Source organism: Eufriesea mexicana, unplaced genomic scaffold (genome assembly GCF_001483705.2).
Source record: "Eufriesea mexicana isolate 0111107269 unplaced genomic scaffold, ASM148370v2 scaffold4907, whole genome shotgun sequence".
NCBI classification, from domain to species: Eukaryota; Metazoa; Arthropoda; class Insecta; order Hymenoptera; family Apidae; genus Eufriesea; species Eufriesea mexicana.
The window spans coordinates 440087-464251 of NW_016912862.1; the positions used below are offsets into that span (position 1 = coordinate 440087).

Consider the following 24165-nt stretch of genomic DNA (forward strand, 5'->3'; position numbering starts at 1 on the left):
CCTGCTGATAGCGTTTCCGATAGCCTCGACCTCACCGCCGCGAGGGATCGATGAATTTTCTAGTTGATTATTTTAGAAACACGCGATAAGGATCTCGTGCAGCGAGGGTCTGTGTACCTCTCCAGCACAATATCGACGAGTGACGTAATTGCCGCGATTTTTAAGGGATCCAATTATGCGTATGTCTCGGATCGGACAGGAAGAAGTTGGTTAAACCTCCGGATGACGAGAAATAATAGCTAATTATTCAAGTTCGCCTTTTGGTTTAACGCTGGCAAGACGCATCGAACGATGCATCGGCTGCAGTGATTAATATACATCGCGTGAGATCGTATAATTATAAATAGCGTATTATTATATAATATATTTTATCAAGGTATAGCAGAGTCGAGTATGGAGTTAGCGCTCATCAGGCTAAGCATCACTCGCCGACGATGGATGAGTGACTGGGTATTTTTCACCGGCATTCTAATTAATTCTGACACCTCGAGTCCCTACAAATAGTGGCCTGTCTAAATTTGTCCCACACTATCAACTAACCCTTCTCCGGCTATTTATTACGAACGTCCCTTCTACGCTCGAACAGTAGTGGTTTACTAATGGTTACTTTCAGTAGCGGGCAAAGCGAAACGTTTTCCAGACTTCTAATTTCCCGCGCCAAGTTGCTAGACGCTTCTAGCGACATCTGGCATATTTTTTGGCTATTCTAACGGTTGAAGTCACTTCCTTCCAAGCTGTCGCAAAGAAAGCACGGATAGTTATTCCGATTGTGAGACATGATCCCAGCAAAACATAATCCATGCACCGTATTAAAGAACAAAACGAGTCCAGCTACGATGGAACTTCGGATAATCGAATGAACGAAAAGACGGAAAGAAAATTCCAAAAATAAGAAATGGCACAGAGGTACGAGACGAAGGTTCCTATTAACGTTAATAGGAGCAGTAACTCATAATCGGGAGCCGGAGAAGCGACGTTTTTATGGCTGACAGGCGCGACGGATAGATTGCAAAATGTCCCGGTACCAAAACGATCTTCGAGTTCCTAGGGTATTCTAGGGTTTTGGAAGACACGTGACAGAAATCTGGAAATGACAGCCGGAGTCGGCTACGAGGATGACAGGCGAAATTTTGCCACCGATATGAACGATTAATATATAATCGGATCATTCAGAATCTCATAGCGCGCGGTAAATGTGCATACCGGAAGAGACGATGCATCGAGGCGTGGAAAAATCTCGAACCCCGATCGATTCGCACCGTGGAAAAATCCGCCGATAATACTCTCCGCGCGGTTGTCGAAGCAACGGCCTACAGTGGCGGATTTTAACCGAGCGAGTGCATTAATTTACCGGCAGTATGCAAAGTTCTCGCAGCGGCTGTGGCAGTGAATTAATCGTGCCACGGTTTGTCCGCCACCGGACAGACGACGCGGCGTAACCGGCGATTCCCACTTATCTCTCCTTACCGCCACGCTGTTGGATTGCTGGCAGCAGAGCATTAATGTCCGCCTATTATCCCTCAATTTGGCAGATTCGAAAAATCCACGGTACAAACTCTGCCCATAAATCGGCGGATTAACCCCGCGTTTAACATTATCAATTACCCCCTGACTGTAGACTCGCCGGGTCACGAAAGTGTCTGTACGTGTACGCGCGGGAGAAAGGAGTTCGTGGACGACGAGGAGGAGCAGGAGGAAGAAGGAGGAAAAAGAGGAGACGTGGAGGGGAAGGTGAAACGAATAGGAAGGCGAAACGCGGTGAAACCGCGTTATTACAGGTAACGCTCGGGGTTGACCTTGCGTAGGCGAGGCGACGATGGAAGGAGAGCAGAGCTCGCATCCGGCGAGACTTTTCGCGTCGACTGGGTAAATCGGATAGCCAGAAGGGGGTTCGGGGGTACCTAACCCAACGCTAAACGCGTCCCGAGAAGTTCGGGTATCGTTTCTTGGAAAACCGTGCATCTGGTTACGACTACGAGGAAGAGCGATGGATAAGAAAGAGGAAAGAATCGGCAAAGAGGCAGACAGAGGTGAAGAATCTGGACGAGCCGTGTCAGGGCGTTCCGACGACTCTGTGCTCCATTGGATACCAAAGATCATAGACCTGTAGTGGAAGCACGGCAAGAGTTAATGGCCCTAACGAGACGTCCAGAACGTTGGGATTCAGAAAGGGAGAAAGAGTAGCTGGAGAACCGGCGGTGGGGAGAGAAGTGTCCGAAGCGGAGGCTAATTAAGCGAAGCCGCCCGGTGCAGGGAACGCACGGAAATTACGGTTAATAATACCGTGATCGCATACGCGCGCTCGCGTGCACGCGAGTACAACGTGTTCCGAGCTGGACCGAGCGTATTCGTAATACGATTGGACGATCGGCGTGCACGGTCTCTTGGAGATTTCCTCGGCGATAAGGGCAAGGGAAGACGCGGGCCAGAGATGGTATCTGTAACGCGGGCTTTTACATTGAAATTTTCCACGCGAAGATGCGAGAGCCGAGGGAAAACGTTCCTGGAAACGCGTACGCGATGCGTTACTCGATCATCGTTATTACTCGTATCGGTCGGACAACTGCAACTTTCGACGGGAAGGTATTGCGCCCGGAGCGTGGCGCGATTATAGTGATTAATTCGCTTATTACGAAGCGAGTCCGCTGGACGTTTTCGACGGGAACCCGCGACTCCTCGAATACTAAGGCGAAGCGACGTTGGGAAGCGGCGCGGCGCGGCACCGAGCGGCACCGAGCGGCGTGGCGCGGCGTGCGTGCCGTGTCAATTCCGGTATTTACGACGTCTCGAATCCAAAGGTCGAGCAGCTGAAATACGAGGCTGCGATTCAATTAAAAATCAATCTCCGCCACGATCCATCAAACCGACGAAACACCAGGCGCGCGGGCACGCGGGTTCGCGTTCGTTTTCCAGTCATGCATCTTCGGTCGAACGCGTTTCTGCCGGCTGGCGTGCGCCCGGCCGAGCACAACGGCCGTTTGCATAAATCTCCGGCTCGTTGATTCACGAGGAACAACCGACTCGCGTGCGTGCGTGCGTGCGTGCGTGCACGCGTTAAATAATATTCCGCGTTGTCCCGCGCTTTGCTGCCGCGAACACGCCGTGCCTCTCGCCGAATCCAATCGATTACCTCTTAATCCCGTTACCTGCACGCGTTAAGCCGATCTCCTGGAGTCTCCTGCCTCGGGTGCCTCTCTTCCGCGAAATTTCCGTTTTCCATTAGAAATTCGTCGAATTGGCCTGGCCTTTCTTTAATCTTTCTTTCGTTACATCGATAAGCCGATGTAACGAAAACCGGTTATCCCGTGGAATCGCGAGCCTCGTGACCGACGCGAGTTTATCGGATTCCCTCGCGAAGTTTTCGCACGCGGAACAAGATTTCGTGGACATAAACCGTCCGCCGGTGGACATAGATCGGTCTGTTCGACACGAGATGTAGACATTCCCGCGACAAGGATTCTAAACGCGAAAGAGGAGGACTACCCGTGGCGACGTTAGTTGCAGCGTAAGGCTCGATCGTTTATTCGCCGTTGATTACTTTGGAATCGGGAGGAAATTATCCGGCAGTTATTTACGGTGCGTCGCGCGAGGCGAAAGGTCAATCATATGCGTGCGATCGTTCTTGGGGAAGCTCTTCTAGCCGTGAACGTTGACTTCTCCTGACCTTTGGTATTAAGTCGAAGGAAATTTAGTGGATATTCGCTTTCCTAGTCGAGAGATCGGTAACGCGATACGCGTTAATCGGTGCTCGATAATCCACGAGTCACGCGTGGTCCGCTAGAAATACGACGAAATCGTAGGGGAACGGTGGACAGAGGGGGTCCACCGACGCGAGAAATAACGCAGCGAGTTCCGAAAACGAACGGAGAGGAGGTTGCTCGATTAAACTGTGAAACGGCTGGTATAGGAATACCGTATAGCGGCCACTTAGCCACGTAGAGGCACCCCGATCTAGCTCGTGTTCGACAGCGATCGATCGATTCGTGGGAGAAAATTTTGTTCTCCCCCATCGGAGCCGGAACAAATTGCGAGTAACGATACCACGGCGATTTCGTGTATCTGAAAATTACGCGGCACTAATTACGAGCATTTACCGGTAAACGAGCCATTACCACGTAACGAGGTAAGCCTTGGAAATTACAATTTTACATCGATTACGAGGCGATCGAGACGGCGACTTGAATAATCGAATGAAAGACGCGCGGCGGGTAGCGGCGGGTAGCGGCGAGTTCGCGGTCAAAAGTTAAACCATCGCGACCATACTCCCCGCCTATGCCAGTCCCGCCTACGGCGTCGATCGATCGCGAATCTATTGACCGCCGCCGCGTATTAATTAGTAACAGTAATGTCACGGACATTTAACATGCTTGTCGGCCATGGGTCGCGAAAAGGGCAACGATATGCAGCGTGCAATCGCGCAGTCACGGGGTCGGAGATCAATGAAAAATATCTATCGACCGATGTGGAACACGGCGTGTATCGTTGCATATCGAGATAAGTCCTTATCGACGAGTGATTTAAACGTGGTCGATGGAAATACGGAATTCGAAAGTCGGAGCGCGCTTCGGAAGCGTCCGACCGATCGACGGAGAAGATACAGACAGTGGATGAAAAGAAGCGTTAGCCGGTGCAGCTTTTCACGGGGCACGCAGGCTCGAGCGGCCTGTGAAACGATTGAACTTTCGGCTGAATTTTCTCGAAAGCCTAGAAACGTCGTCTGCGACCGGTAGACTGGCGGAGTTTGCAACGGGAGATTTACGACAACGGGTACACGGGTGCACGTCGGCGTAAATCGCGCGTTTAAATAATATACGGAGGAGAAAAAATGGCGTTAATAACGGCCGACTCGTTATTCCGTTCGATCGTTTGGTGCATCTGAACGCTCGGAGCAGCGGGCGCGCGCGAGCAAGCTTTTATTTCCCGGCTGAAAGCGAGTAGCGTTCCCGTAGAACCATATATGTCGTTGGCCGGATAACGTACGATTCCACGAAATATAGTAATTAGCGGGGCAACGCTAACGAACTCGAGCTCTTTTCCACGTTTACGCGTCAGCCGATGAATTAACGACCCGTTGAACGCTCGATGCGTGTATACGAAACTGGACGAAATTACGAAATCCCCTCGTAAACGGGGTAATAACGGTCGGCAATGGTGTCGGCGGTGTTCCCGCGTTGGCCGGCTAATTAATATTCCATCGATTTTTGTTGCAGTGTCGCCGCCTTTGCCGCCTCTGGGAGAAACAGCGTGGGAGAGAAACCGGGAACGCGAGCGCGAGAGGGTGCGAGAGAGGAGCACGGAGAACGAGCACAGGGAACGGCAGCAAGAAAGAGAATCAGGGATCAGGGAGAGGGAGCCGCGGGATCGTGAAAAGGAACGGGATCGCGATAGGGAGAGGCAAAGGGACAGGGAAAGGGACAGAGAGCGGGACGTGTCGGTCCGCATGATGGAACCGCTCGATCCTGTCTTCGTTTCCCCCTCGGCGGCCCTGCTCGCGTTGCAGAGGATAAAGGAAACGTCCCTGTAAGTACTTTTACCGATCGTATCGCGGTACCCGCGGCGAACCGGCCGATTTTTTCCACGCTACCCGACAGATGTGTAGCAGGATCGCGCGCTCGCGCTCGGGCTCGGGCTCGGGCTCGCACACACCTCCGAACCGCGACTTTTTTGCTCTCGCGAGGGGGCAACAGGATGCGCTCTATTACCAAGGAAAGTGGAACTCGGAGTATACGCGAGTCGCTGACTCCGCTGCTAGAAGCGACCGTCGACACGGTTCGGCGTTTAGAGAGGGGAACGAGCAAGCGTTCGCAGGTACACACGCTCGCGTTGCTTCATCGTCTCTTTTCGCGTGCGCGATAAGCGAACGGTGTACCGAAAAGCGTTCGCGGATAATCGTCATCGACGATTCCTCTGTCTAATTATGTACGACGCTTCGCGGAAATCGATAATAGCACTCGCGTGACGGTACGAAGATACGACAGATGGAAAATGTAGCGTAAACGTCAATTACGCGATCGAATGGAGTCAACAAAGGATTTACATACCCTGCCATCCGGCTAGCGAGGGCTGACTTTATTATCAGTTTACAATCGGTCGAAAACAGCGGGATATCGCGGCCGGTCGGTCGCCGCGCCGATGGTTACCGTGCCGTCATATTTCATCGAATGTACAAGCACGTCCAGGGTTAATAGGACGAGATCGTGCACCCGCTGTAAATCTCGTTTAATTTGCTCTCGTGCGGCCGCGACTGTCTTTTCCATTGTCGAGCGAGCGTCTGGGCCCCGATCTCGACGGAAAGGCCCGACGACGTTAGAAAACATAGTAATCTCGTGACACCCGGGTGCACGCTAACAAACCTCATTTCATACGGCGCGTCACGATTTCTTTCCGACGTGTGTACGCCCCGTATACACCGCCGCGCTCGCCAGCACGAGATCGCTTTGAATAATTTCGCCTAGCGTCTTTCGTCCCGCCACGATGACAGACTATGACATAACGGTGTCTATCCGCCTATCTCGGAATTCTCCTCTTCATCCTCGTTTCGGTGTCGATGACTTTATTAGAGCGTCTCAACGACCCTCGACGTCCTAGGCTGATTCGACGCCGGCTGTCGTTTCGAGCGCGTTCGCTCCTACGTCGCCTCGAGTATTAGTCCAGTCCCGACTGTTAATATAACTGTGAACTCGCGTTCTTTCGCCCGTTTTGGCAGGCCGATGCCAATAATGGTACCCGCGGATCGTGTCCGTAGATCACGCGTACCGTGAAATCGTCACCAGTATCGCGGATCCAGGCCTTGTCTTCTCGTGTCCCAATGCCGTTAACCGATAGTTATACTTCACGTTTCTCATAAATCTCCGTCGGTTCGTTGTCTGTTTCCGTCCAGGTATACGTGCACGCTCGCGACTTGCACACGCGAGACTGGTACGCGCGTGTACACGCACCGTTGTACATCGGTACCCGCATGTCAGGGCCCTCCTGCGGAGGAACTGCCGCAAGCTTGCAGCAATACTTCACGACAAATGTACTTTCCAGTTCCTCCTTCGCCTTTCCAGCGAACCGCACGGTTACGGCTTCGTCTTCGAAACAATGATCCATTTGGTAGTCCCCTTCTTCGTGCGCACCGCGCCGCGCCGCGCAGATTTCGACGCCGGGAGAAGCCGATGGAATTATCGCGGAATAAATTGCCACGGGAATATCGTATCCCGTATCGTCGGCAACTATGGGAATAATAATCGTCGCGAGGAAGTAGACGCGATAGGAGTTGCGACGCGCCGGAAACCGCTCGGTTCTCGACGCCGTGTCTTCTTCAAGGTCGACGCAAAGGGTCTCGCGATACCTTTGCGCCAGTGAAAAGTCTCCGAATCGATGATTACCGTATCCCATCTTTATCCTGTCGCAGATAGCGAGGCTTGTTTCGTTATGACAAACTGGACCGGTATTTCCTCCGCGCGTCGGCTATGCAGCTCCACGCGTTTACGCTCGTTCCTTTCGTCTAATCTCGGGCGCTGAGCGTAAAATATCCCAGAGTCTGTCGTAGAAATAATCCGAGCGCGCGATCTCTTCGGCTGCGAAAGAATGGGAAACGTTTAGCGCGCCTGTCATTGGCAGAGGCTAGCCGTAAACGCTGGACGAGCTCGCGGAAATCGGGAAATGGCGCGAGAAGGTTTTGTTTCTCGGCCGCGGGCAGATTCCCGGGATGGAAGCGAGTCGGATTATCGCGAGTAGAAGCAGATTTATGCCAGTTTAAACAGCGAGCTGCGGGTCTGGTTTACGGCACCGAGCGTGCGCGAGGCCAGGTTGCGGCCCGATGAAATATGGCACGGCCAGGGATGCGTCAGTGGTGTACCGCTGGTGCCGTTTCATCCCGTCGACTCGAAACGCGGGAATTACGCCTGGTCGTCGCGAGGACGAAGACCCGGTAGCGCGGATTCCTACCACGTGGACCAGCGGAATTCCGCCGCGCGATCGCTTCATTTATATCTCGCGCGAATTTATAGAGAATGCCGATGTATCCGCGACTTTGTTTATCGAGCACTCGTTTACGAGGAGACTTACGATAGCCTTCTTCGGGCTTCCCCTCGCCGCGTTATGATGCTTTAAATCTTGGATAAATACCGACGTTCGTGGCCATCGTTGCACCGTCTGCGGGCAAATTGGTGCATCGAATGGGTACAATGATTGTTCGATGCCTTAAATTACTCTTTAACGGTCACTGGTTCCGTACGAGAGCGGTTAGGCGAGACGATGGAGCGCGCGTACGAATTTGGCCACGAAACGAGTTTCGTCGGGTGTCGAGTCGCAAGATTGATCGATTCGACGCGTCACGCTTCTTTTTGCTAGCTCGAGACCAAGTTGAACAACCGGTGCACGTCATTGGAAAGAATCATTTAGCCGATAATCGTCGGCGATCAGGCATCGCGACGCGATGGTCCGCTCGCTTGGATAAGAAAGGGTGGTTCCACAGTCTCGGAACGATCGGTATTTCTTTTTGCCCCGAAGAAAATTGCCCGCTTGTACGAGCATTGTTTAGCAAGAAAATATCCGTTACGGTAGCAATTAGTCTAAATGCGCGCGAATCCGCTTTTACGATTTTCATTTGACACGGTTTGGAGGAAGAAGAAATCTAATTTTCATTCTCCCGTACGTGTTTATTTACCTTCGTTTCTTTCCCAAAAAAACCCTATTTTTTTTCCCTCCCCTTTCTTTTTATTATCTATATCCTCTTATTTATTTGCGCTTCAGCTGTTCCTTTTCGCGTTCGGATCGCGTCTAACCGTGTAAAACTAATCAATGTTTCGAGTTTTACGAGCAAGAAAATTGCGGACAAGAAAAAAGAACTGGTTACGTTTGCGAATAAACTTGATGGACGCACTAAGTATCATTTTCCAACTCTTGAAATTGACAAACGGTAGTCCCGGCTAGCGTTTTTCTGGCTGGTTAGACGATGGTCTAACTGCTTTAAAATTACAATAAACTGGCGCGTAATTTGCGAGTCGATTGTAAACGATAATGGAGTATCAACGTTTACCCCGTTGGCCATGCCATAATGGACAAATAATTCATGAATATGCATGGGAATGGAGTGCAAAATGGAGCACGTTTAGACGAAGGGGCCTGTGATTTATGAACGCGTTTAAAGTATACGCGCCATTATAACCATACGTACCATACTAACGCTTCGAGAGGAGGAACTTGATACAATTACGTAATTCGCGCGCATGTCCGAACGATTAGTATCTTTTTAAATCCGATATTAAATACCCTCGAACGCGATGGGGAATATAATCGGTGTACGTCGGAAAAAATAAGAAAAGACGGAGCCAAAAATGCAAAGGTACGAAGGAAAATACTTACGCGCATCGGCTCGAGACAATGGCAATCGTCATTACCGATTCGTCTTGAAACTCCACGGCAGAAGTTTCCGTGTAAATCGGAGGGCAAGGGGTTTAAACGATCCGGTCCCCGTTTTCTTGAAACCCACTCGAAAGCTGAAAGCCGGTCATCTGTCGGCGATAACCGATTATTAGGCACTTTGAAATCTATGAACCCGTTATGGAAAATCACAGACCGTCCCTCGAGCTCTCCGGAATATATGCGGCTGATTGACAGCTCTGTTAATACGACCGTGCAAATCGTGCATCCCGTTAAAAGACGTTGCTCTGCGTGCGCTTCCATGTAACCGCGCAGATTAACGTAATGACCGCCACTTTTTTGCCCCCCTGCCCCCCTCCAACCGGTGGCTAGTTCGCCGATATTATTCGTAAGGTCGCATTCTTCCATCCTTCGCGCTCGTACGTCACGTATTTGTTTCGCTAGTTCCACGTCCAACCGGTCGTAATCGGAATACGTAGGAATGCGTCGGAACGCATCGGTACGCGCGAATAACGCGTGCCAACAATTTTCCGCGTAAATTTATCCCAAACGCGACCGAATTTGTCCGATCCTGCCGGTCCATTGGACGATGGAGGCACGGAAGATCGTCGACAGTCGTACGCGTTTCCTGACGCCCTCTATGTGTCAGCCGACGGCGCATGCGTCGCGTCGGGTCGCGAAAAAGATGGCGGTCGGACTGGATCTCGATGGTTTGGCGCGGTTGCGTAATCGAGAGATCGGTTTTCCTCGAATTGCTTGTACTTTCACCGGTGGGTCAAAGTAAGCCGGTCGTAGAGATAGCTAGGAATTTCAAGAAGACGTTTGTTCGGAATTTCAGGGTGTTTCACAAGCGTACGGCGACCGGAATAGGGATCGGCGGTAGAGGAAACGCCGGTGTCGGAGGAAACGGCGGCAGCCTAGCGGTGGACAACGAATGCGGCGACGCGTTGAAGAGACGCAAGGTTCACAGATGCGACGTGGCGGGCTGCGACAAGGTGTACACGAAGAGCTCCCACCTGAAGGCTCACAAGAGAACCCACACCGGTAAGTTTGTCGGTAGCGGGGACGCGGATGTACGATTTAAGCGTGTTCCAGTGTCTTCCGTCAAGCGTGATCGATCGTAAACCCGTGGTTAAATATCATTTCGACGCGTCGTCGATTTTATAACGCGTCGAGCACGGGGATATAAATTCTCTCGTTCTCCTGGCATACGATACACTCTCGTCGATCTGTAAACGCGTCTACGCGCGTGGATGATTCACGCGCGCTCGTCATAGTTTCGTCATCGCCGGTGCCAGCCGGGTCCGTCTCTTCTCTCGGCGCGGAGGATCACGTCGGTTCATAGGTGACGTTACCGTTCCAAGGTGACGGCGCAAGGTGTGCTCGCAGTTACCGAGCGAGCGGCGCGCAACACTTTGAAGAAGGAACCGAGCGACGAAGAGCGGCTAATTGCCGGGACGATATCCCCGGTGAGTGGCTCGTCGCGATTCCACGTGGTCGCGTTTCTTTGCGCTTTGGTTACGTTTCGCGAACCACCGCGACTCCGCGCGCAAATTGTAAAAGGAAATTCCCCTTTTTTGCCCGCCACCAGGTTCAGGCCCCGTTTTAACGCGCACCGCCTAGTCGTTAGGCGATAGATCTTCCCACGCGAACGTGGCGCGGGGACAGCGTTATTAACGAATAAAACGGCGAGATTCGTACCGATAACGACAATGCTCGGCTGTTTAAGTATAGCCGATGGCTAAGCGGCCTGTCGCCGTGGATGGGTCAACGAGCCGCGACCGCGAGCCATTACTCATCGACCGCCGCCTTTGATTCCCAGCCGAGATACCCGAACGGGGAAATCGTGGTGAACGGAAGTCGCGTTTGTCACGAGGTTCGCGTGATCGCTGCCGCGATTTCAGGAATTTTTCGATCGGTACTCCCCGCGTTCGAGGAGGATTCGATACTGCTCGGTCGTCCTCGAGACGCGACGGCCGCCGAATGCCAAGCATATTCGTCCCATAGATTGGGTTTTTCGAGCGACCGATCGGAAGGCTACGACGAAGAGGGGGGTCACAGGGGTCTTCGGCATTCGCGCGGCGTATGGCCTGGAGCCGCTTAGAAATTCGATAGTACGGTCAAAGTGACTATACGCTGAATACTATCCATCGAGTATGCATTTTTAGACGCGGCCCCCGCGTTTCGTTTGGTACATTCGTAGCCGGCCATTTATTATCGTCTCGCGAGAACCTGGAAGAGGTCACACCGTTCGTTCCTCGCTCTATACACACCGCGGCCGCAGCCACACACGTGTGTACACAGCGTCGAAGGAGCCGCGGCTCGAAGAATTTCCGGTGGATAGGTACCTTCGTGAAGGCATTGCCGCCGTCTACGGAGTGCAGAGGCGGCGGGGAGAGGGCGTGGTCGTGAGAACCAGGATCTTTTGTCTGGTCCATGGTTCAACCAAGACGGTGTAACCGCGGTGCTCAACCTGGCCCCGACCGCTCGTGGGATTCTGCTGCGAAAAATTATCCTTCCTCTCGGTGTTGATTTTAACCGCTTAACGAGGTACCCGGCACTTCCCTTCCCTCTTCCGTTTCCCTGCCACTTTCCAACAAAATGCTTCCTCGGCTCCTCGTCTTCTTGTCGTGTCTCATGATCGACCGACAACGGGAAAGGGCGATACGTTCGCGACGATTAGGCGTTCCGAACCAAAATTCAATTTTCCGCAGAAAAACGTTTCACTCCGTCCATGCTATACGGATTGTTCAGTTACGCGCCGCGAACATTATGTTCTCTTGTCCAGAGACCTCCTTCTCCCATAGACAGTCGTTAGACGGTATCCGTGCGCGTGTCCATAGCCAAAACGTCACCGGTTTCGACATATATCGGGAACTCGCGGGAGATCAGCTTACAAATCGCTATTATATCGGCTTATTTGCCACGCATTTCCTCGTTCTGGATTCTGTTTCTGGTAAGATCAGATGTTACGGAAATTTGAAAACGTTCCGCTAAAAACTCAGTAGGAATCGTCCTCGCGGGAACAAAAAGGCAAACAGTGTGAGACACATAGTTCTCTCGAATCATTGCACATCTACTACTACTGTTAGTTACGTGGTCCTTCTTTATATACATTTTCGATCCCTTCCTCTGTCGTCAGCTCGCCGATAACCGGCTGCGACGTATTTTATCGAACGTCGAATTTACGTACTCGCGCAGCTTTCTTACTGCCCATCTCGATCGTTGCCATAGTGTCCAGGACTCCTTGTAAATATTCGAAAGACTTTTATTCGTGGGATTATCTCGTACGTTTTGCTGGTCGTAATCGAAGGTCAGAGATCGAGGATTCATCGACGCGTCGTAGAGACACGGACAAACTCGGTGTGCCGACACTGGCGTCGTTTGCATCTTAGACGATCTAGCGAAGTAGCCCTTTGAAACGAGCATGGCCCATGGATATCGCGACACGTTTCGCGCATTAGGGCGCCATTATCGCGGGCTTTACGAAATCCTGGTCGCGTGATCCGGCGATACGAAAGGCCAGAGACTGGTATACCCGCGCGGTCGTAGTGTGTCGTATACCAGCGCTCGCTATAATAATTGTTTCAACGACTGTGCAGCACGGTCGTAGGAACGTGGACCGGCACGTCTATCCATCATTCTAACACCGCGGCATTATGCAGCCATCGAGATATCTTTACGGCGGCGGATACTGGCACTCTGGATGTGGGAAATGCCAATTCATTGATTACTGTAATTTCTACCATTCCACTGCATAAATCGTTCTACCGTTGATCGTGCTCGCGGCACAACCATCGTTGTACCGTCTGCTCCCAGAAGCGTTGGAATTTGTCTCGTATGAATAACCTATTGTTCCGAAAGGTCGACGCGAAACGAGGTTATCAGGGTGCCGCGGCGCTTTGACGATAACGCGTGCGATCGTTGACGCTCGTGATCGATGATGGTGAAAGGTGGCGAGCGTTGGAGAGAAAAGTTCGATTCGATGATATTCCATAATCGCGATATTTCTTAATCTCGGTTACAAATTCTTGGACAAACCTCCCCACCTATCCCCGTTAACACACGCGGGGACCATTCGTTGAAATTATTCCCGCGAGATCCAAACGAGGATGATTTTCGTTTAAAAACGAAGACGAAGAGGAGGACGAAGGCGAAGACGAAGACGTGGAAGGAAAATTATCGTTTTCCTTACCGACACGTAGTTTCAGTAGCGATTCAGCCGGTGTCGAGCACCGCCATTCCGAAATCGGTGGGCTCTCTGGCACGGAAGAGGCCGAAAAACGGCGAATCGAAGCAGCTAACCATGATTGATGATTCTCACGGCTCGAACGGTAGAATTTGCATCGAATTTATATCGTGCCGCTCGCAAACTGTATAATGGAGTAATAGCGGTCCGCGGCTACCGCTTTCGATATCGTGTATCTCGCCGAACACACGCCACGAGCATCGGAAGCTACATTGTACCGGTAGAGGGGGCGAAATATTACGAGGATGCGGTAAATGCCGGCTACGGCTCCTCGTAATAGCGCTGGCGCTTTCACGATGCGCTGATCCACGCGAAACACCCCGGCTACACCCGCGGCTATCGCTAATAAATACTTAATCCCTCGATTATTATCCGAAAGTGCGGCTGGTCAGCGCGTATTATGCCGGGTCGTTGGTCCGCGTTCGGTGAACGGCGTGTGTGAAAGAATTCGATCGATCTCGATGCGTTGTAGCGTGACCCTTGATGGACAGAATCTCGATATTAATTATAGCGAATTAGCCCCGGCGCGAACTAGACGATCAACGACGATGGGTTCCGCGTATATCGAAGGGGAACGCGCCACGAGTGCTCGTCCCTTCGAGGAGGTTTCCAGGGCTAGCGAGGGGGGCCCCGTTGTTAACGATACGCTTCTGCATCACTGTTCGAGGCTACGATTACCTTCGCGGTGCACAATTTCCTTACCTGCATGATCCGTATTCCCTCGTTACTTCGAGATCGGCGCGCTCTGGACACGGTTTTAAATTAAATCTCTTTTTTTTCCCCTCTTCCCGCTTTCTTCTTTCCTTTCGGTTAGCCGCGATCCTTGGATTTCGGGCCGATCTGGCTCGGATAATTTGCTACGATTATCGGCATCGGGGTGATTATCGTGGCGATCGAAACGTGGAGCTTTACTTCCCGCGTTCCTTTTTGGCGGTGAGAGAAAGACGAGTTGCAACTCGTTGGCATTGCAGGAGAGGTGGGCCGATTGCAGGAGAAATCTACGATCGGTTAATTTTTAACCCGGGGATCGGTGGTCGCTTTAATCCGTGAATTCACAGAGGTCGAAGTTTCGACTACGCGGAATCCTTTTACGATCGACCGTAATACGTATGTATTCTTCGAGCAATGGGGAATAATAAACACCCGACGTTTCGCCGTGAGAAAGAACGGAATTAGGTAGCAATTCGATCAAGCGTGTAAACAAAGTGGGTAACGGTAAATGCTAAAATCACGTGGCTCACAATGAAGGAGTTTCCAAAGCGTCTAGCTATACGAAGAAGCTAGCTTTCTCAGCGGGCAACGCGTTAAAATTCATTAGTTTCCCGGCTCGGACTCTCTCCCATCGGGTGGAGAGCATTAATTGAAGTTAGCGGCGATCAAAGGTACACTGGTACCAGGCTCATTCCCGGGTAGACCGATTTCTCGAATCGAGCGGTGGCAAACACAATTAAATCCTGTTTCCCAACGGAGGCACGCTTACAAATGTCGCTATTAGACAGTCGGGGCGATTATTTAATTCCATCTAAACCGGCTCGCCGGAGAATCTCGTACCAGCCGCACACGTTAATGGTGGCCCGTTGATGAATCGTACTCGCCGCGGTTAATTGAAGCTTCTCGAGTAACGCACGAGCATCCCGCGCTGTTATATTTTATTAAAGCACGATAACGGCGTAAATAATGAATGGCGCGTAATGACCGCGATTAAATTGAATCGCGCGTTCGCGAGTTATTACATCGCCGCAGTATTTCTTGCCGCTAACGAGTGTTGTTATTTACAAGAAGCGGTACACCGCCGGGAGTAGCCGGAGGGCGCATTAGGCGGACGCCACGCAGAGTTGACAGCGCCTGCCTCTCCGTCCAACGCCACTACTGACTCCCGTCTTCCCTTCTTTCCTTCGTTCCTTCTTTCCTTCTTTCCTTCTTTCCTTCTTTCCACCCTTCGTTCTTCTTCCCGGTTGCCCACTTGTCAGCCCGCTGCTCGTTACCGACACGCATCGCGACGCTCCGTCCCGCGGCTCGCCGGCTTTCTCACCGGACACTCGATGTGATAATTGCGGCGGCAAAAAATAGAATACTTGCAGATATAGGATCGCGAGAAGACAGGATGATGGGAGTTAATTAGAAGCGGTCGGAAATTAAATTCCAAGACTGCCGCGCTTGCTCGGAGTAACGTCGTTAATGCGTCGGTAATGGCGGCGGTGTGGGGGATCGGTGATTTCCTCCTTCCGAGGCAGAAATGCATTCCGCGTTATCCCGGTTTCGATACTCGTTCGAGTGCCACGATAATGCGAAACAGATTAAACACCGATAACCGAGTTTACGACTTCTTTCTTCCAACTGCCAGCGTTATGGTATAGCAAGTATCCAGGATCCCGGGGACCGTGGGCGTTGGTTAGTCCCGAGGCAAGCGTCCAAGAGTGCACACGTCACTGCCATTGCAACGCGTTATGTCCTTAAGCTTTCGTCCCCAAGTCTTTCTCGGTCTTTCGGTACCGTTATGTCGCATTCTTTTCGCAAGGAATTTTCTCGCCAACCGTGAACTTTGGTCGTCGGTATTCTTAGAAAAATCCCAAAGATACCGGACGTCTTCTATTTAACGAAAGATTTCGAGTCTAATAGGAATCAAAAGCTCTCGAGTCTCGAGCGTCATTCGCGCCATCTCTTTCGCGCTTCCTAAAGCATTCATCATTCGCACCTGACGCGCGGGAAGTTTGTTCATCCCGAGCACAGTGGAAGGTTCATTCATCTTTACGGCACTTGTCGCCCACATAATTACATATCACGGAACTGTCCCGACCCGGCGAGAGACGCGTTATCGCGCGCCTCTGCGAGACGCTGATAATTGCCAAAGATACATCCGAGCGGGTTTCTTAATCACCCCACGGAGAGATCGCTGGGCGATAACGAGGAGCGGCTGCTCTCTCCCTGTCGGTGAATCGAACGAACGAAATATCGCTGTCCTCCGTTTGTCATCGACGCGGCAGCTTCGACTGCTGATGTTTTACGAGCGGCGATCCTCGTAAAATATCGCCGTCGATTGTGTCCGCTGTCCTCTTCTTCGCTCCTCGTCGACCCACCAACGGCGAAGCGGCCAGGCGTCCTCCTCGGCTTATAAATAATCGCGAGCCGATTCCGCGCGTGGAATCACGGCCGAATATTTAAGCTATACTTTTGCTCTTACTGCGCGCGTAAATTTCCAAGGATGTAATTATCTTTTTGCCGTTTGATTTACGCGAAAGGAAAGTCGGACGTGCGACGTGTATTTGTACAATGTCCCCTTTTATCCCCTTTTATCTCGTGCAATTTTACGCCGTCGCGATCGTAGGGTAAAAGCGTGACCAGTCGTGATTCGTTTTCGCGACTTTAACGATTCCGTTGAAAACAAGTCCCGGATACCGTCGGCTAAAGAATTCCCTTGGGAAAAAGGAGCAAGAAAAAAGGAGGAGGAACAAAAACTCGTCGTCGTAAAAATCCTGTTACGCCTTCGAATAAAGAGCCCTCGAACAATGGAGACGTTGATGGACGAATTTATCTCGAATTAAGACGTCTGTTTTCTTGGCTCGCGGATGAAACGTGGACACGGACGGGAGAGCGTGTCGTAAATGGCGAGCGGATTTTTGGCATTGCCGCGTTGAAGGACCATGCGAATGCTCGTGCTCGTAAACTCGTTAAGAGTAATTCTTCGTTAAAAGGGGATCTCGTACGTTCTCTCGTTCGCGTTGAAATATTAAGCCATAATTCGAGCGTGTATCGCCGGAAGAAGCCGCGATATGGTTAAGAGTACCGCGAAATCGCATCAAAGCCACGTTTAATTACGCCGGGTCGTTTTCAATTAGCGTTTATCGTTAACCCACTTGCCGCGGTCATTCAATAAACCGTATCGAAATAATTCCCTTCCCGTAATCGATAATTTTCGCTTTAACGAATGACGTTAATTTAATCGGCGATTTCTCACGAGATCGCGACCTTCTTCCTCTCTTTCTCTCTCTCTCTCTCTCTCTCTCCCGCTCTCTGTCCCTTTTTCTCCCGTCGATGGGATTAGACCGCGTCTCGCAATTCAATTTCGATCCACTTGGACGTTAATTCTTGCGATATTTTATGCAAATGAACTCGATGTCGTTCCAATTGACGTTAAAGCGGCTATTAAAATGGAAAAAGGCTCGTTCGGTTTGCCCGTGATCGCGAATCGTTCCGTGCCCCCTACGAGAGCTGCAGAGAACGGGCCTTCTTCTCGGATACGACGAAAAGACGGCGGGAAAGAGAGAGAGAGAGAGAGAGAGAGAGAGAGAGAGAGAGAGGGAAAAAGGGGAAGAAAAGAGAGAAGGAAAGAAGAGAAAAGATGTTCGACACGCATCGCGTTGGCTGAATACAACGCGGGATTTATACGCGCCGCGACATCGGAGTGACGTTACAAATGAGTGGCTAAGTTCGCTGTTGCGGTTAATTAATGAAGCCGGACGGTGTAACGCGGCGTTAATCTATGGTGCAATAAACGTAACGCTGCTACGTAAAAATCCAATCAAAATGCATTAATAACAGGAGAATTAATGCCCTCGTGGCGGCGTGTTTGCAGCGTGTTTGCGGCGTGTTTGCACCGGTGCTTGCACATCGGCCCGATATCGCGTGCATATGCACGTCCCGGCGCGTACGTGTTCGTGTCCGCTCGTAAATGGACTAATTACTCGCAATTACGCAACGGCCGAGCGCGCCGCTTTTTTGCCCGTCATTAGTTCCTCGTATTTCCCAGCGAATTACATAATAATATTCAGCCGATGGGCGTTGAAACGTTAAAACGACCGATTTAGATATCTACCATAGTGGCCGGGCTTGAAACGATCGCCCAGGTTGTCGCGCTACGAATCGGTTCTCCTCCGCTTTTCGATCTTACGCGCGGCAATAACTCTCGGAAAGCGCGGCCTGTCCGAACCTCCGTGTATCCACGTCCACGTGCATCCGCGTTCGCCTCGGGCTGCTCCGTCTTATCGTTCCCCGGATCGCTTAAAAACTCATCGAATCGAATTTACGATCGACTCGTGGAAATATTCCACGGACGATCTTCGCGTTATTCCGCCAGTCGCGATAATATTCCCGGCCAGACGGTCGCTATCGAACGGAATCGCGACGGATATTTGACATCGTAATTAACCGGATAACGAGCGACGGCCGAACGATCGTCGCGCAGTGAAGCGCGAAACGAGCGCGAAACGAGCCGCGCACCGCGCGTGTCCCATTCCAGATTCCACGCAACGAGTAATCGTGTCCACGACTTATTCCGGTACCGATCTACAGCGATTGCGGCGCGACGAAAAACGTCTAATCGTGTCTATCCGAGAGGAAACCGAGCGGCGAACGTGGCACTCGCTCGAGAGAGATCCGAGATGTGACGCGCGCGCGAGCGCGAATATATCGATCAAACGGTGGACGCCGGGTGGTTTCCGCGAGATAAAAGCACCCGATGGAAGCCGTCGTCTTCCCGTCGTCGCCCCATTATTCGAGTCCACTCGCGCGGTTTAATGGGATCGCGAACCGCTCGCCCGATCGAACCTTTCGATCCTCCACCGGCTCGGCTCGTCTTCGTCTCCCGGCCTCTCCAACCGCTGAACTTGATGGCGATTGCGTCATCGAGTTGTGACCAGGCTGTTTCTACATCTAGACGGCCCGACGACCGCTGCCACGTTTTTAGCCCCCTCAACCTCCTTACTCTCGTTTTCTTCCCAGCTTCAACCGTCTCTCGCTCTTCTCTCTCTCTCCCTCTCTCTTTCCTCCCTAACCCGACTGTTCCCACCTCCGGGGAACACGTCGCGGCCGACTCTCCTTCTCGCTCCCTTTCTTCGGCAAATCGTGCAGAACACCGGGGCCGAGAAATACGCTCGGTGACTTGCATACAATAGAAGAGAGTGATGGGCAGTTTTCTGAGGGATCCGGAGTCGTTGCAACGCGCGACAGCTGTCACGACGTCCTTACCCGAGACGAGAAAGAGGGCGAGAGGGGCTCGGCTCGATAAGAACCGAGAGGACTAAACCCACGGGCGCACCGTGACGCGAGTCACCGCGGGTAAACGCTCGGGTATGCGCCTGTATCGACGTACCGCGCGAATACCTCGCGACGATATCTCGCGGCGTACGCGCGAGCGCCGATGCTTATCGCACGCGCGAGCTCGTAGCCGCGCGGAACCTTCGGACAGCGCGCGGGACGCGACGCGCTGGCTTTCAGGAACAATCGCGCGTTTTCAGTAGGTGAAATGTTCTCATCGCGCAACGCTTTATTACCCTCTTACGTGAGCGCGTTGCGAAAGTAACTACTGGAAATCGAACTTGAGCCTCGTTACGAGTTTATTGCCGCGTCTCTCGTAGCTCGCAGGGATCCGGCTATCCTCGCGGGATCCGTGCCCACTTTGCCCGGACATTTTCGATTTTAACGATAAGCAAATTTATCGTATCGCTTTCGTAATTTGCTGCGCCGCTCGTTCGATATCTCAAATCGGCCATACTTTGTATCGAAACGAAGCCCCACGAAGGATCATTAGAACCCCGTCAGGTGCATAAAGGCTGGCAAATGACCGGTGTCACTTTTCAATTATATCTTTCGATCGTAAATTTGAAAACGCATAAAACACCGTATCCCTATAAATTTCCCAAGGACACGGACTTTCCGTTCGCATAAGAAAATAAGTGGCCGCGCTAAGGAGATTATGAAAGGGATCGGGCGTACGTGTGCATACGCATCGGGCCGTAAATCTAAAGCGAATCCAGCACGAGGTTTTATGTTTCACCGCGTTTACGCTTCCCATTACGTTTCAGCGCGAGTTGCACAACAATGCGGAACGATTCTACCCCCTTTCTTTTCACGCGTTTGCCCCTAATGCAATTTAGAGATCGTTTACCCGCGCTCGCGGATTCGACGAATTCGATCGAAACGCTCGAAGCAGACACCTAAACGATCCGTCCTCCCAGTCGATTCTCCGTTAAAGGTTCCCTCCATCGATCCAACGGGAAGCCGATTTCGTCTCCGATTTTGATCCTCGCGAATTGCAAACGCAACATAACGCGATACCTCCGAATACAAGGATCCAACGAAACAGCGACGAATTAACCCTCAGAGGGTTATTAACAATCCGTGTGGACTATGAACGCATATACGCGTTTGGCGAAAGCAGGGACGATGGACGCATATATGCGTTGTTCAATTTTTTCGGTCTTTCGTACAATAGTATTATGTACATGTAACTTTGTACGAGTTAGAACGTGCAGTCCCTCTGAAGCGTTTTGGCAGAGAGTCGTTCGCGCGCAAAGGGTTAATTCGCCTTTCTCGGGATAACCTATTACGCGTACAGGTTTTTACAGCAAAAATGCACCCGTTTCTGAGATAAACTTTCACGCTTCGCTCGTTTCCTCGAAGATCGTCTTAGCGAGGATCTTGACGCGTGAAAATTGCAACGCGTGATCGGCCAAAGCCTGCTACTGGCCGGTTGGCTAGTTTCTCGATCGAGGGGACCGGTGCGGCAATTTTTGCTCTCGTTAATTCCTACAGCCACACGGCGTGTCTACAAAGTTTCACTGATCTGTTACAGGCGAGAAACCGTACCAGTGCACATGGGAGGGTTGCACGTGGAAATTCGCGCGTTCCGACGAATTAACGCGGCACTATCGCAAGCACACGGGCCAGAAGCCGTTCAAGTGCCATCTTTGTCAGCGATCGTTCTCGCGGAGCGACCACTTATCGCTTCACATGAAAAGGCACTGATAGAGAGGACCGTCTAGCCGTTGGAGGAAAGATGGGACAGAGGAAGAAGGGAGAAAGACCGATTCGTCCCGGGAATCGTGGACGACGACGATGATTCTTTCTTTTTACATTCGGGACCTGAAGAGCCTCACTCGTTGTTACTCGAATCGTTTCCATCGAACGTGAAGAGTCGGAGGCGGAAACTAGGAGAAAAAATGAAGAAGCAAACGAATCGTTCATTAGGATTAGAGGTCTAATTTAATGGGAGTATCATTGCAATTATCGGTGAACGATCGTGCTAGCCTGCCAGCAATCGTCGCACGCATCGCAGCGAATCGTTGACGCTTTCCTTTATGCTCTTATTTCTTGTTTTTCTTGTTGAATTGCCTCCGTCGGGGAGAAATTGCTGTTTTCAATTTCGCCTTGTTTTTCTAGAGCGACGACGTAGCGTAAGAATTGTTGATATTTAATATCTTCGACGGAAATTTATTTATTCTTCGTTGGAAGCGTGTTTAAAAAAGAAAAAGGGGAATATCGCGCGAAGCTTGGCTTCCGCGATGAAAAGGGAGAAAGAAAATGAGAAAAAGAAAAAAAAAAATAAAAATAAAAATAGGAACCGGATAGCAGAAAGAAGCGATTGCTGCGGGTATGCCGTAAATCGGCACGCGATAACGCGTCACTTCTATTTTTTTTTCACTTCTAGCCAATTTTTCCTTGTTCGTATCTCCAGTTTGTTTTCATTTTTTTTCTTTTCTTTTCTTTTCTTTTTTTCTTTTTTTCTTTCTTTTTTTTTTTTTTTTTTTTTTTTTTTTTTTTTTTTTTTTGTACGGTTAAATAAGGCCAGCTCAACTAGTCTAGAGCACCATATGTATCGTCTATTGCGAAGATTAGAGCCAGTAAAGGGGAAAGAGAAGTAATATCGTTAAGGTAATTAAACGGTTAATAAGTAAAGAGAATAACGAACTCCGGTGACGGAGCTTGGGACTTAGCATGCTCAGTTAAATAAACTACAAATCGTGATCGTTTAAACATTTTCTAATGCATTAAATAGCGATTTATCGGATGATGCACAAAGAATTTTGCGTTTAGGGACGGACAATCATCGATGTTTTCATTGTGAAAGGAAACAAGGGAATTTGACGCTCCGAAAGCCAGTATTACGTGTGCATTAAGCAATAATACAATTGTGTATACTAAACAGCGGCATCGCGATGCTTTTACGTTCTCCTTATTTTCGTTCGATCGTGCAGAAATTCTTCGATCGTACCGCCCAGTGAAAACGGTACGTGCCTATTCGGCCACATACACACACACACACAAGCGCGCGCGATACACAGACAAGGTGCCAAAGTAGAAGGTGCAAACGTATTGCGCGAACGAAAAGATGCCTCGTAAGATAACGTTACGCTCAATTGTAAAAAGAGAAGAAAGCAGATCGAAGAATTATTTTTTAAACGCTTTTGCATCCTCCTGTTCGTCGAACGCGTCATCGCGATGCAAACTCTCGAGTCTCGTCGAACCGTGCCACGTGTCGTCGTCGTCGTCATCGCGAACATGGTCGCGAAACGACAAAACCGGGCACCACTCGTGCCCGATTTCTGCACATTTTATTTTGGCATCTGCTACGGAACCGAGACGGATAGCTCAAGGGACACACACACATTCGGGGCCGATCAAGAGAACGCGTACTCTGCTGCTACGAAACCGAAGCGGAAATATTCGAAAAATAGAAGCTAACAAAGGGAAGAACGAAGGAGAAATTTCAAAGGATACGCAAAACACGCGTCTAACGTTCCTCGCGGTTTTCAAGAGGTGTACATAGCTGTAGAAAAGGGGAACCGCGTATCAGGGTTCGCGTCATCGATGATGCACCGAGTCGGCTGTTTAACAATTGTCGTCGATCTAAATGCGCCGAGTGCACGAAACGAATTACGAGCCTGAAGGTATATTAAGGGAATTCCGTATATCGATACATATCGTACGAAGGCATCGACTCTGTGCAGTAAGTAAAACTCTGTTTAGAAAGACTATGTAAGTAGAAATAAACCAGACTGGACGTCACGCGACGCGTTCTCGAACGGAGCTGCTCGTGGGAAAATGTGCAAAAGAAAAGGCTATTTCACCGGAAGGTCCGGTGAGGCTATCGATAAAAATGTCGCCTTCCTTTCCTACGGATAGCTACGTCGCGGGGAAGTTTCGTCGTGACGTTTGTCAGACGTATCACACGAGAATCGGATAGCTCGTGGATCGCGAGCTTGTAAATAGTTTAGAAACCTCGAGTAACGCGACGTCTCCGTACGTACAGCGCATGTGTAGCATTCCCCCGTTTTCTTCGAACCTGTACCTTCTTTTTCTTTTTTTCTTTTTTTTCTTCCTTTTTGTTCTCGTTTCCCCGTTGCCACCGCGCCAGTAACACGCGGCTGAAAAAGGTAAGTGAAAAAGAAAAAAAGAAAGAAAAAAAGAAACTATTTCGAAGGTAGTCGAAGGAAAAAAGAAAAAAGAAAGAAAGGAGTACGATGGAACAAGATGCCAGTATATGTTAGAGCCAGTTTATATCGTTAAAAAAGAAGAAAGGAACCTCTACGTGTAAGAATTAGTGCGAAGGTCGATAAATTAATACTTGTTACGTGTTGTATTTTGATAGGGAATAGTGCCTTTTAACGTTTAAGGAAAAGAACGCTGCGTTAGGCCTTCAGTATACTGTTAGTGCCTTAAGTCACGCGAATCATTGTGCTTGTACACGTTTCATAACGCGACCATTCGAATCCTCGTCCAAAGGACCAGTGAGATACATAGTACGTATACCGAGCGTTGCTTTTTATTCG

General features: G+C 50.6%; 1 protein-coding gene across 3 annotated transcripts in view; it reads left to right on the top strand.

Moving 5' to 3' along the window:
* Nucleotides 1-21961, top strand: part of LOC108551684 (Krueppel-like factor 3) — a 312941-nt gene extending 290980 nt beyond the window's left edge. For all 3 annotated transcript variants that reach the window (XM_017905930.1, XM_017905932.1, XM_017905933.1), the window contains exons 4-6: nt 5211-5520; nt 10208-10413; nt 21189-21961. In XM_017905930.1, the coding sequence (XP_017761419.1) occupies nt 5211-5520; nt 10208-10413; nt 21189-21361 (689 nt within the window). In that variant the 3' untranslated portion in view covers nt 21362-21961. The remainder of the gene's footprint in view (nt 1-5210; nt 5521-10207; nt 10414-21188) is intronic.
* The last annotated feature ends 2204 nt before the right edge of the window (nt 21962-24165 follow it).